The sequence below is a fragment of the Euleptes europaea genome, chromosome 20 (assembly GCF_029931775.1).
Source record: "Euleptes europaea isolate rEulEur1 chromosome 20, rEulEur1.hap1, whole genome shotgun sequence".
NCBI lineage: Eukaryota > Metazoa > Chordata > Lepidosauria > Squamata > Sphaerodactylidae > Euleptes > Euleptes europaea.
The window spans coordinates 5,971,755-5,985,958 of NC_079331.1; the positions used below are offsets into that span (position 1 = coordinate 5,971,755).

The window sequence follows — 14,204 nt, forward strand, 5'->3', positions numbered from 1 at the left end:
AGGAGGGCAGGGCCACGTGTACAGAAACTTTCCTGGCGGAGGAGGCACGCCAGATATTGATTCTCCCTCCTCCTCTCGGCTGTGGAACGGGACCCTACTTTTGGGGGTCCCCTCGTCCTTGGAGATATACATATATATCTATTTTTTTCCTCCCTTTCCGTTCGAAGAAGCCATGACTTGATCCGCAGGACAAATGTGTTTGTGCTGTGGTAATCGTACGTGTGTGCTGATTTTTTTTAACCCCCTTCCCCCCCCGGTGAAACTGTGCAGTGGTGGTTTCTTTTTTAAATTACTGTGGTGGTATGTGGTATTTGTTAGCGGGGAAACCTAGCGACCCCCCAAAAATGGCAAGCAAAAACGGAAACCCTCCCTGAAAACGGAAACCCTCCATGACAGCTGCGTTTTTGGTGAGATTTTGGCCCCGTCCATCCCGTCCCAGGTGCTCGCGATGCCTAAAATATTTTGGACGGTGGCCTTATTAGCACTTCATTCCCCCCTCTTCCTCTCGCCGAAGGAAGCCCCGCGTGTCACACCCCTGTCCTTCTCGCATCAGAGGCCACAGAGGATCTTAACCCTGCAGTTGTGAGCAAAACAAAATGTTCCCCTCCATTTCTGGTGTCCTTGCTAGGAAGACCGTATTTCTGTGTGACTTTCAAAGAGATGGTCCTGCTTATGTTCTTCAGGGACCTCTGCTTTTCAGTATGAAATTCGTCCAATTCTGAGTCTCCCTTCCACCCGTCCAAACGACCTGCTTCGGAGTTCCCCGTAGATGTTGTGGGTCCTTCTTGTTGGACGCCGCACATCTCAACGAGTTGGTGCTGTGCAGGATATTACTTAAAATCCAGTCTTCTGTGGCTTTAGAAGGAATGCGGTGGATATTGTGGTTCCTCTGTGCGGTTTTCTATTCGCCTGGGTAAGCCGCAGTTTCTCCTATGCGATCTGTCGAAAGGCGCGTAGATCTGTCTGCCCAGCCAGGCCATCGTAGCTTCCGGTTTGGCGGTGCAGATGTTTTAAAATGCTTCTTTGGCGGCAGGACAAGGCTCTTCACCGTGTGACTGAAAGTTGCTGCTGGCTCTGCCTCCTACGACAGCCATTTTTCTTAGCAGCCGTTTCCTTGCTGCGCCCACCACACTATGTCAGAACTGCAAAGGTGCCCGCAGGCTCAAAAAGGTTGGGGATCCCTCGTTTGGACTGTAGCGTATTGCAAAAAAAACAACCCCACAACTTGAATTCCTCAATGTTTAGGTTGCAGGGAAATGTTTCTGTATTGAAAGGGGGAACCTGCCTTTGCTGAACTGGTTTAGATCTTCTCTTCCCGTCTGCTTTATATCATTTTTTCCTTCCACCTTCATTGTTTTCAACATCTAGCTAAAGATTCCTAAAATACCCCACCTTTAGAATTTAATGCCGCTCTCTGGGCAAGGAGCGCTCATTCACCTTAGCTTTCCTTTGTATCACAAAGCAACCGTCTTAAGGCTTTGGGACCACACATGTGTGTTCATGTGCTCTCTCTGTTTGCCCTGGAGAAACCCCTTTACCTAATAATCTAATTAAACTTCGTAATCCCGCAAAGTATCAGGCTCTCCCGTAAATGGGTGCTTTCTAAGCTCATGCAGATATGCAGCATTCTTTCTACTCTTACATTCTTGAGGCTTTATATTCTTTATATTCCCCCTTGAGTGTGATTATTTGTTTTTAACCCTTGCACATTTCCTCCCATTGTTTTGGGGGACCGTGAAATGGAATGACCGGTTTGAGGCTTGACAGTCTGTGGCAGGAAATCTAAAATCGTGCTTTTTTGTGCCTCCGCCCTTCTTCCAGGCTCAGCGTTTGAGCCAAATGTGTGAGATTCAGTGACATTCACCGTTTTGTTTTGCTTTAAATTTTACTGAAAAGTGCTTCCTGGTCTGAGACGGAAGCTGACTTGAGCCCTGTTCCCACGTTAAAGGGAATGCACGTAGATCCTGCATGGATGTGCATACATCTGTTGGTAAGAAAAAGAGCCAATACGTGTTCACTTTGAAACCAGGAACGAGTACCTGGATTAGGGTTGCCAACCTCCAGGTACTAGCTGGAGATCTCCTGCTATTACAACTGATCTCCAGCTGATAGAGGTCAGTTCACCTGGAGAAAGTGGCTGCTTTGCCAATTGGACTCTATGGCATGGAAACCCCTTCCCAAACCCTGCCATCCTCAGGCCCCGCCCCCAAAATCTCCAGGTATTTCCCAACCTAGAGCTGGCAACCCTAATTTGGATAAGTGCGGGGTTTACCTCGCACATTAAGCTGTACATGCATTTAATGTAACATGAGAATTGCTAAATGTACGTACTTAAAAAACATCAACAATCCAGTTTATACTGTGAACTTGTGGACAGGGCTTCTGTTTTGAACAAATGGAGTTTACATCTTTGGACTTGCCTCAGTTTCCCTGTTGGGACAGTCTGAGATCCCTGCAGTCTTATCCGGGCTGCCTCCACGTGGCTGCTTTGGCTACCGAATGCCAACCCTTTTTATTTTATTTGTTTTGAGCATCCAAATGATGTCAAGGTCCAATCATCGGGGGCTTCTCTGCGGTATTCCCCGGTGACTGCCATTCCCCCCTCCCTGGCCACCAGTGGGCTTTAAAAAATATCCATCGTAGCTGTAGCACTATAGGGCTGTGCCGCTATAGCAACAATTGATTTAACAAGCCAGCAAAAGGCCTGCTGGGCATAGGGGGTGGAAAGACTCATGGGAGAGACGGCAGGCACAAGAGGAAGCATAGGGGAAATGGTGCCGACATGGTTTCAAAATCTACATGGTGCAGTGGCTAAGAGCGGTGGTTAAGAGTGGTGGACTCTAATCTGGTGAACCGGGTTTGATTCCCCACTCCTCCACATGAGCGGCGGAAGCTAATCAGGTGAACCGGGTTGGTTTCCCCACTCCTGCACATGAAGCCTGCTGGGGGACGTTGGGCTAGTCACAGCTCTCGCTGAACTCTCTCAGCCCCACCTATCTCACAGGGTGTCTGCCGTGGGGAGGAGAAAGGAAGGTGATTGTAAACCGGTTTGATTCTTCCTTAAGTGGTAGAGAAAGTCGGCGTATAAAAACCATCTCTTCTTCTTCAGACCATGGGGAAACCTGCTTTGCTTATGGTCTTTCTGGAAAGATCAGACCAAAGCAGGTTTTGGGGAGCCACAGAAGGATACAGGAGGAATGTGAAGAGAGTGATGCAGGCCAAGGGTGGGATTTATATTCATATGCTCTGGGGGGGGAAAAAAACTCTGTTCCAGTTTGAGAGCCGGAGCGCAGCGAAGCAGCAGCGTGGAAGCAGGCTGTGTCTTGAAATGGTGCTTTGAGAAAGCCCCCGAACCTCAGCTGGGAAGAGGCGGCAGCTACACTGGGGACAATACGCATGGACCCCCACCTTAGACTAGCAGGGTTTTTTGCCAACGGTTGCGTAGCTTTCGTTTGTGGGAGCCAGCAGCTGGATTGAATTAAGAAGGTTGAACTCCTTTGCAGTTACTTTCTTTCGGAGGGAAGAGCAGGGACTTTGGCATGCCGGCGCCGGAATCCCTCGGGATTTGCTCTTCTTTCGGCGCGGCAGAGGGTCCTGCCTTCGGCTCGACCCCACCCTGGCCAAGATCTGGCAACCCTGTCCCGCGTTTCTTTTTGTAGACTTCTGGAATAGCTGTCGTGCCATAATTAGTAATGTCGGTGTATCTTATTGACAACAGAGTTATAAAGCAAACACAAAAAAAACCCCACGTTCTATATTAAAAGGGGGAGCGGTGGGGAGAGAGATTGGACTTTTAAACTATGGGGACCACTCGTGATTATCTAGTCATTCCATGTTTGTCCCCAATGAAACCGTGTCACTCTGGAGACTAATAAACAAGTTTTATCCAAGATTGTACCTTGTGGTGGTCTGGTATTGTGCTTGGAGGGGTGACGCCTATCGCAAGCGGTACGCGCATTGAAGAGGACATGCGCAGGGGGAAAGAGGGGAAGAGAGGGGGGCGGAGAAAGATGGGACCTCAGGTTGGGGGAATCTTCCATAGTTTTCAGGGACGGGTTGGCATGGGGTTGGAATGAACTTGCCAAAACATTAGCTTCTGTTTGTTTTGATCAGTTCAGTTTTTATTTATTAGATTTTATCTCACCCGTTCTTGAACACACAAGCACATGAAGCTGCCTTACACTGAATCAGACCAAATTTAATATTGCCTACTCAAACTGGCAACGGCTGTCCAGGGTCTTGTGCAAAGGGCTTTCTCATGACCTGGAGATGCCGGGGATTGAACCTGGGACTTTCTGGATGCTAAGCAGAGGATCTACCAGTGAGCCAGGGGCATGGATAAACACACGTGAATATACATGAAGGTGCCTTATACTGAATCAGACTTTTGGTTCGTCAAGGTCTTTCACCTCCTACCTAGTCCTTTAACTGGGGATGCCAGGATCGAACCCGAGACCTTCTGCTTGCCAGGCATGCTCTGCCAGTAAGCTACGGTCCCTGTTCCAGGAGCACAATACTTGGTCCCCTCGCTCCCCCCATTTGTTCTCACAACAACAACCCTGTGAAGTAGGCTAAAGAGAGACTGTTACTGGCCCAAGGTCACCCACTGAGAGAAATGCTCAGTGATAGAGCCTCTGCTTGGCATGCAAAAGGTCCCAGGTTCAATCCCCGGCATCTCCAGTTCAAGGGACTAGGCAAGTAGGTGATGGGAAAGACCTCTGCCTGAGACCCTGGAGAGCCGCTGCCGGTCTGAGTAGACAATACTGATTTTGATGGACCCAGGGTCTGGTTCAGTATAAGGCAGCTTCATGGGGCCAGGCCATGGCTCAATGGTAGAGCATCTGTAGTATTGCCAACCTCCTGGTAATAGCAGAAGACCTCCTGCTATTACAACTGATCTCCAGCCGATACGAGATCAGTTTCCCTGGAGGAAACGGCCGCTTTGGCCATTGGACTCTATGGCATTGAAGTCCCTCCCTTCCCCAAACCCCACCCTCCTCAGGCTCCGCCCCCAAAATCTCCCGCCGATAGCGAAGAGGGACCTGGCAACCCTAAGCATCTGCTTGGCATGCGGAAGGTCCCAGGTTCAATCCCCAGCGTCTCCAGTTAAAGGGCCAAAGCAAGCAGGTGATGTGAAGGACCTCAGCCTGAGTAGACAATACTGACTTTGATGGACCAAGGGGTCTGGTTCAGTATTGTAATGCCCAGATATAAGGGCTGGTTTAGAACACTATGTATTCATACACACACACATGGAAGCTTTGGGAAGTTGGCATCCGGGAGCCATGAACCAACAAATCATGCTCTCTGTGCCTGGTACGGCCTCTCACCAGTAGAGAGCTCTGAATCATGTTCATCTTCAGGAATGTGGTTTCTGGTTACCGAGCTCACAAGATCAGGCACTCACTAAGCGACGCCTTCGGCCCATGTTTATAGGTTAGTGAAGTAGACACTTAACGTGCATTGGTGCTTTTGTGTATCAGTCTGCTTGTCAGCAGCCATGGGCCTGCCCCCATGCAAATGCATAAATAATACTGACTTTGTTTCTCGGGTGAGTAACTCTGCATCTTATTTGGGGGTTATTTCACCCCCAGGGTCTCTGTTTAGCTAAACAAAGAACTGTTGCTCTTTTTAACCTCCTCCTAGTTGTCTTCATTGGACTCTATATCAACCAGGGCACTTCAGTTTAAGGCAGCTTCCTGTGTTCTGACCCTCCCTGCTCATAGCCCAGCCCTCTAACCACTGTGCAGGCTGGCTGTTGACATGAGCTGCCCCCTTCCCTGTCCTGTGGACCGAGTTTCTACACCCTCCACCTCTACCCCAAAGAGCTGGACCCACAGCTGGGACCCAGGATGTGTGTGGGGTGGTTGGTTTGGTTTAAGGTCTTCCATCCATTCGCTGGAAGGGGGGGGGGGAAGGAAGATTTCACGTAGGACTACAACTCCCACAATGCTTCGCGGGGACGTCGGCGAGAACAGGGCGGCCGTTTCCCAGCCAGCGTCGGGCACTTCCGGGGGCGGCGTGCGCCTGCGCGTTCGCGACCGCGCGCTCTAAGGGAAAGGCGGGGGCTGAAGCCGGTCTGCGGCGGCCGGAAGGGTCGCGCGGGGGTGACGTCACCGCGCACGTGACCGTGGCTGCGTTTTGGGGGAAGGCGCGCGTGAAGTCTCATAGCAGCAGCCCCTCCTCTGGGCGTGTGCAGAGTTCTCCCCTCCTCGCTGGACGCCTGGGGTCAGTGTCAGGGCGCAGGGCAGGTATCTAAAGCGGCAGCAAGGAGTTCCCCTGAGCATGTGCAGAGTTTTATCACCGCTGAGTAACTGCTATCAGCTTTGATGATAATGATGCAAGAGCAGAAGTCTCTCTGAGCATGTGCAGAGTTTTATCACCGCTGAGTAACTGCTATCAGCATTGGTGATAATAATGCAAGAGCAGAAGTCCCTCTGAGCATGTGCAGAGTTTTATCACCGCTGAGTAACTGCTATCAGCTTTGATGATAATGATGCAAGAGCAGAAGTCTCTCTGAGCATGTGCAGAGTTTTATCACCGCTGAGTAACTGCTATCAGCATTGGTGATAATAATGCAAGAGCAGAAGTCTCTCTGAGCATGTGCAGAGTTTTATCACAGCTGAGTAACTGCTATCAGTGTCTATGCAGAAGCCGAGCGTTGGTGATAATGCAACAGCAGAAGTCCCTCTGAGCATGTGCAGAGTTTTATCACCGCTGAGTAACTGCCATCAGTGTCTGTGCAGAAGCCGAGCGTTGGTGATAATAATGCAACAGCAGAAGTCCCTCTGAGCGTGTGCAGTTTTATCACTGCTGAGTAATTGCTATCAGCATTGGTGATAATAATGCAAGAGAAGGAGTCCCTCTGAGCATGTGCAGAGTTTTATCACCGCTGGGTAACTGCTATCAGCATTGGTGATAATAATGCAAGAGAAGGAGTCCCCCTGAGCATGTGCAGAGTTTTATCACCGCTGAGTAACTGCTATCAGTGTCTGGGCAGAAGCCGAGCATTGGTGATAATAATGCAAGAGCAGAAGTCTCTGAGCATGTGCAGAGTTTTATCACCGCTGAGTAACTGCTGTCAGTGTCTGGGCGGAAGCCGAGCGTTGGTGATAATAATGCAACAGCAGAAGTCCCTCTGAGCATGTGCAGAGTTTTATCACCACTGATTAACTGCTATCAGCATTGGTGCAAGAGCAGCAAATTGGACTCTATGGCATGGAAGCCCCTCCCCAAACCCTGCCCTTAATAATGCAAGAGCAGAAGTCCCTCTGAGCATGTGCGGAATTCTTGCCAAGAAATTATGGCGATCAACGCTATGGCGGAGACCAAATCCATTCAATGATAGCAAAGCTCCCCATTTTAATTCCAGAGTTTCTCTCCTCACCAGTAAAATAAAATAAAATAGCCAGTGGTTCCCTAAAGCCTAACAAAATGTATTTCGCTGTCAGATTGCATGCATCAGAGTTCATTTCCTGAGGTGGGAGGCATGAACTCTGGAATAAATTTTGTTTCGCCTTGAAGGTGTCACTTTATTTTGCTGCAACTGACAATATTTTGCTGCAACTAACAAACATGGGTAACCCCACTGCAATTATCCTAATTGCTGAGTACCTGGTATCAGTGTCTGGGTAGAAGCCAGCCATATAGGTGGTGAAATAAGAGCAGACGTTTCCCCCTGGGCATGTGCAGAGTTTCTTCTCTCCCCCATCCCCTTCACTGTCAACAGAATTTGCAAGAGGCTGTCTTACACCCGCGTGGTGCAGTGGTTAAGAGCGGTGGTTTGGAGCGGTGGACTCTGATCTGGAGAACCGGGCTCAATTCCCCCACTCCTCCACATGAGCGGGGGACGCTAATCTGGTGAGCTGGATTTGTTTCCCCGCTCCTCCACATGAAGCCAGCTGGGTGACCTTGGGCAAATCACAGTCTCTCAGCCTCACCTACCTCACAGGGTGTCTGTTGTGGGGAGGGGAAGGGAAGGCGATTGTAAGCTGGTTTGATTCTCCCTTAAGTGGTAGAGAAAGTCGGCATATAAAAAAACAAACTCTTCTTCTTAGTCCACATTAAAATCTAAACACGAAACCAGGCAACCTACTAAGAAATAAAAATCTTTGTCCCTGGGTTGGATGGTGAGAGCCAATGTGATGTGGTGGTTAGAGTATTGCGGACTGGAAGACCCGAATCCTGCCAGGTGATCTTGGCCCGGTTGTTCTCTGTCAGCCTAGCCTACCTCACAGGATTGTTGTGAGGATGATTTTAAAAAAATTCTAAATATTTTGTAATCCACCTTGGAGTCTCAGTGAGAAAGGGGGGTTATAGATGAAGTAAACACATAAATAGTAAATAAAATGCATGCTCACCCCTGAGCTTTTTGGAGGAAGGGCAAGGAACACTTTAGATAGATTTGAGGGCTTTCTTAATGGATGGATGCAGTAAAGCCCCCATTTTCTCCTTCCTTGCTGATAGGATGTGATTGCTACTGAAGGCCAAGATGGACCCCACAACGCATTTGCAGCCGCGGTCTCCTGCCGTCGCCATACAGAAGAACATCCACGTCCTCGTGGGGGTAACCGGAAGCGTGGCTGCCTTGAAATTGCCTCTTGTCGTAACAGAGCTTCTGAAGATACCTGGAGTGAGTAAAATCGATAAAAACGGGTTGATGCGGGGTCCCCCTGTGAGAGGGGACGTACTTAGCTATTAGTTGGGCTCTCTGGAGCTGTTGTGTGAATGACCAGCAGGTGGCGCCATTGGCCAAGGCTAGATACTTCTAGGGTCCTTTTTCCAAATTTGCCCTGGTTAGTATTTGGATGGGAGACCAATAAGGAAGACCAGGGTTGCTGTGCAGAGGAAGGCACTGGCAAACCACCTCTGTTAGTCTCTTGCCATGAAAACCCCAAAAGGGGTCGCCATAAGTCAGCTGCGACTTGATGGCGCTTTATGCACACACAGAAAAGTGAAACAGAAATCAAGTTGCACGTTTAAGAATACCTAGAACAAAATCCTAGAAGGAGCTAGAAAATATTCTGAAGTGTAAGGATGTGTCGCTGGCCACCAAGATCAAGTTAATTCATGCCATCGTATTCCCTATTACTATGTATGGGTGTGAAAGCTGGACGTTGAAGAAAGCGGATAGGAAGAAAGTAGATTCCTTTGAAATGTGGTGTTGGAGGAGAGTGTTACGGATACCGTGGACTGCCAAAAAAACAAATCAGTGGGTTATAGATCAAATCAAGCCTGAACTGACCCTAGAAGCTAAAATGACTAAACTGAGGCTATCGTATTTGGTCACATTATGAGAAGGCAAGAGTCACTGGAAAAGACAGCTATGCTAGGAAAAGTTGAGGGCAGCAAGAAAAGAGGAAGACCCAACAAGAGATGGATGGACTCAATGAAGGAAGCCACGACCCTCAGTTTGCAAGATCTGAGCAAGGCTGTCAAGGATAGCACATTTTGCAGGACATGGATTCATAGGGTCGCCATGAGTCGGAATCGACTTCATGGCACTTAACACACACAGAGAACAAAATCCATGTAATTCCTTTTACTAGGCCCAACTGAATTGACGGAAAGCACGGTGCAAGATTTTGAGGTCACTGGAACTCTGGATGTTTTACAAATTTAAATTATCTATCTGTCTATCTATCTATCTCTGTAAAATCCAAGCCTGTTCACGGAAAAGGCCTTTGTATATTGGACAAATACGGCAAAAGCAGACTGTTCAGTACTCATGAAAGGGTTGTAATGAATACATACCAAAACGGGTAACAAAAAGATTATGGGCATTTTCCTAAGAGTTACACTAATGGAAGTCATTCACGGGTGGGGGTAGAAGGTTTGGTAGGTGGTTAAGGTACTGTTTATTTATATATATTTTTCTTTTTTCTATTACTATGCACACTGTTATCCTTTTTTCTTGTAAAACTTGAATAAAAATTAAAAAAAAAAAAAAGAGGTTGTGAGATGTTCAAAGGATCTGACCTGTAGGCGCCATCTGGTTTTATTAGGTCTTAAATTCCTGGGGGTTCCCACCATACCTGTCGTAAATCATTCAGGTGTGAGTCCCGGAAGAAACAGCAGTGGTTACGGGGTCATGAAAGATGGGAAAGGTCAGAGTTTCCAGCCTCTCTTGGAATCAAGATGCAGAAAGAAAGAAGATGGCCAGAGGGGGAGGAACAGAGGAGGATAAAAAAGGTCTAATCCGGGAAGGTGCAGTCGGAAGCATAAGGAAATTACCTTATCTCTGTGAAGGATTGGAGCCTGATAAAACAGAGTGATAGGGTGGCAACATAGAAATGTTAGATTTGGGCCCAGTAGAACTTTAGAGACCAACAAGATTTTGAGAGTCAAGGCTCCCTTCATCAGATACAAACTCTCGAAAGACTATACCCTGAAAATCTTTTTGCGAGCGGACTCGAATCTGGCTCTTCTACTGCGGACCAATGTGCCCACCTTTTGAAACGTAAAGACATGTCGTTTTTACTTATTATTTATTTAGTGCATTTGGCCTTCCAGCTAGGGTTGCCAGGTCCCTCTTCGCCATCGACGGGAGATTTTGAGGGTGGAGCCTGAGGAAGGCGGGGTTTGGGGAGGGGAGGGACTTCGGTGCCAGAGAGTCCAATGGCCAAAGCGGCCATTTTCTCCAGGGGAACTGATCTCTGTCGGCTGGAGAGCGGTTGTAATAGCAGGAGATCTCCAGCTATTACCTGGAGATTGGCAACCCTACTCCCAGCTGTTACCGGCTTCTCTCCTCCCTCTTGTTAGGTGGAAGTGCAGGTGGTGACGACGGAGAGGGCAAAACACTTCTACAACCCCCAGGAGCTTCCGGTGACCCTCTTCGGCGACGCAGACGAATGGCAGGTCGGTCCTCTTTAAGGCTCGCGATCTGGCAAATGGAGATCGGATTTGCTTTCCGACTCCCAGCAGGCATACGGAACAAAAAAACAGCAGTGCTAAAAATTCCTGACTTGCGGAATTTACCCAGGTACCCTGGTTTTCACGGTACCCAAAATTTGGATTGCTTTTGGGCGGGCCAACAATATACCCTGCAGTTCTGAATTTTATCTAAATTTATAAATGTATTTATTTACTACACGGTAGCTTTGTTTTCTATTCTCTGTTGTCCCGGTTGTAGCTTTGAACAAGAGTAGATTTACAGGCCGTCCAGAGCGTCCTTCGGCATCTTGAAGGTCTGGCGTCAAGCTTGTCGGTCGCTGTACAGGCACACTTCAGTATGACGCCAAACGGTTTCACTAAAACCAGGGCGCTCTCTCTTTCGCAGCTGTGGAAAGGGCGCTCGGATCCCGTCCTGCACATCGACCTGAGGCGCTGGGCGGACCTCATGTTGGTGGCGCCTCTGGACGCCAACACCCTGGCCAAGATCGCTGGCGGCATCTGCGACAATTTGCTGGTAAGTCTCTCCCGGCTTCGTCCGCCGATACTGTCGCCTCTCCCTCCACCGTGCGCTGTTGACCCTCGTGTGCTGAATTCCCTTCTGCTGAGACCAAACCGAGTCTGCCTTGGGTTAAATTGAAACGCCTGCGGAAACAGTGCTGGAAGCACGGCAGACGGGCTTTGGACTCGCTCTCGCTGTCGCTTCCCGTTTGCGGGCAGAGAAGTAAATGATGTCCCGGAAGGCCCACACTAGCCTGATCTGGTCAGATCTCGGAAGCTAAGTAGGGTCGGCCCTGGTTGAAATTTGGATGGGGGACCACTAAGGAATAGGGTTGCCAGCTCCGGGTTGGGAAATACCTGGAGGTTTTTGGGGTTGAGCCTGAGGAGGGCAGGGCTTGGGGAGGGGAGGAACTTCAATGCCATAGAGACCAATTGCCAAAGCGGCCGTTGTTAGGGGAGGGGCCATCTCAGTGGTAGAGCATCTGCTTAGTGGTAGATGCAGAAGGTCCCAGGTTCAATCTCCGGCATCTCCAGTAAAAAGGACCAGGCAAGTAGGTGATGTGAAAGACCCCTGCCTGAGACCCTGGAGAGCCATTTTCAGTCTGGGTGGAAAATACTTACTTTGATGGAGCGGTGGTCTGATCAGGGATGGATCTATTTTTGGGAGGGGCCGTGGCTCAACGGTAGAGCATCTGCTCAGCATGCAGAAGGTCCCAGGTTCAATCCCTGGCATCTCCAGTTAAAGGGACCAGGCAAGTAGGTGGATGTGAAAGACCTCTGCCTGAGACCCCGGAGAGCCGCTGCCGGTCTGAGTAGACAATATTGACTTTAATGGACCCAGGGTCTGATTCAGCGTAAGGCAGATTCATGTGTTCTTGTGTAAACGTGCTTCCTCTTATGCATGCGGGTGGCAGGGTACCGTGAGAGTCCGGTCCGTCCTTTGACACTCGCCCTTCCGCTGCAGACCTGCATCATCCGCGCCTGGGATCTCAGCAAGCCGCTTCTCTTCTGTCCCGCCATGAATACGGCCATGTGGGAGCACCCGATCACAGCTCGGCAGATAGAGCAGATGAAGAGCTTCGGGTACGTGGAGATCCCTTGCATCGTGAAGAAGCTGGTCTGTGGAGATGAAGGTCAGTGTTCTGGGCAGCTTTTGCCACCCAAAGAGCAAAGAGCCTCCCGACAATTTTCAATCCTGACAGATTTGTTATGGTGGAAACTTTTGCAAGCCGGAAGCTACTTCATCGGATGCATGAAGTGTTAAATTTGGAACAGTTAAAGGGGGCTAGGCAAGTAGTAGGTGATTTGAAAGACCTCCGCCTGAGACCCTGGAGAGCCATGAAGAGGGGCCGTGGCTCAGTGGTAGGTCATCTGCTTGGCATGCAGAAGGTCCCGGGTTCAATCCCCGGCATCCCCAGTTGAAGGGATCAGGCAAGTAGGTAATGTGAAAGACCTCCACCTGAGACCCTGGAGAGCCACAGTGGTAGAGCCTCTGCTTGGCATGCAGAAGGTCCCAGGTTCAATCCCCGGCATCTCCAGTTAAAGGGACTAGGCAAGTAGGTGATGGGAAAGACCTCCGTCGGAGACCCTGGAGAGCCATGGAGTGGGGTCGTGGCTCAGTGGTAAAGCATCTGCCTGGCATGCAGAAGGTCCCAGGTTCAATCCCCGGCATCTCCAGTTAAAGGGACTGGGCAAGTAGGTGATGTGAAAGACCTCCGCCTGAGACCCTGGAGAGCTGCTGCCGGTCTGAGTAGACAATGCTGACTTCGATGGACCGAGGGTCTGATTCAGTATAAGGCAGCTTGATGCATTCATGTGTGCCCTTTATTGAGGCCCTCTAGGGTGACGACTTGGCCACTGTGTGAAGCAGGACGCTGGTCTAGATGTCCGCTGGTCTGATCCAGCAAGACGCTCCTTGCGTCCTTAAGGCCCAGTTCCCCAGTTGCGGGCATCTCACATTGCTCCATAGACCTCAGACAAAAACCAAAAATCCAGTTGAAAGAGTAAGCGGGTTGATCGGCAATGGTGCGGGCCATTTCCCAACGGCGAAGCGTCAACGAAGTGAGATGAAGCTGCCTAAAAATCTAGACAGGCTGTTTTCTTTCTCCCAGTTCCTATCAAGCCCCTGACCTTGCGATATTAGTAAGTGTATTTAGCATATGATGGCCAAGATAACTGCTGATAAATTAATCCGTGCCCTTTCTCTTCTGGACCTGACCCATGGAGCGGAGCTGTGAAAGGGCCTCTTGTGGGCAGGGATTCGCGTGGGAGGCGAGGGCGGACGCTTCTCGTGGGAGAGCTGGGACTTGACCAGGTCATGTTCTCGCCGTCCAGGTCGCGGCGCCATGGCTGAAGTACCGACCATCGTGGAGAAAGTGAAGACGGTCCTAGCGGAACGGGGCTTGACGGCACAGAACTGACCCTCCTGGAATGGATTGCCTTTTCTCCTCCTTCCAGATGGTTGTCGGGCCATAAAGGTGACGTGGGCAGAGTTGACTCCAGTCATCACCGGCTGTTCAGACTCGAGCAAATTATTTTTTGGGCCCTCCCGAACCCAAAGATGTCGCATTTTGACAGGGAGGGGCGCTCCCTGATTACACAACGTTCTTTCTGTCCCAGAGGTGGGAGTTGCTGGTTGAATGTTAATCTTTTGATGTGGGAAGGGGAACAGAACCATGTAAGCGGAAGCCAGGAACCCACTAATGGGTTTAAATTACGGGCAGAAAGGCACCTGCTGGATATTAGGAATGTTTTTGTTTTTACAGTGTTGTTTGACAGTGGAATCAGCTACCTAGGGAGGTGATGAGCTTCCC

The 14,204-nt window shown here is 49.7% G+C and overlaps 1 protein-coding gene across 1 annotated transcript; it reads left to right on the top strand.

The window, feature by feature from the left end:
• Positions 1-8,491: 8,491 nt before the first annotated feature.
• On the top strand, positions 8,492-13,811 carry PPCDC (phosphopantothenoylcysteine decarboxylase). Its single transcript, XM_056866055.1, has 5 exons — positions 8,492-8,632; positions 10,762-10,857; positions 11,279-11,407; positions 12,356-12,524; positions 13,726-13,811. Exons 1-5 carry the CDS (start codon positions 8,492-8,494, stop codon positions 13,809-13,811), a joined length of 621 nt encoding a protein of 206 aa, XP_056722033.1.
• Positions 13,812-14,204: the final 393 nt, after the last annotated feature.

Excerpts from the sequence above, each read along its gene's own strand:
- PPCDC (XM_056866055.1), top strand. The coding sequence starts at position 8,492 with ATGGACCCCACAACGCATTTGCAGCCGCGGTCTCCTGCCGTCGCCATA. Across the intron at positions 8,633-10,761 it reads AGCTTCTGAAGATACCTGGA|GTGGAAGTGCAGGTGGTGAC; the intron begins GTGAGTAAAATC and ends CCCTCTTGTTAG. Across the intron at positions 10,858-11,278 it reads GCGACGCAGACGAATGGCAG|CTGTGGAAAGGGCGCTCGGA; the intron begins GTCGGTCCTCTT and ends TCTCTTTCGCAG.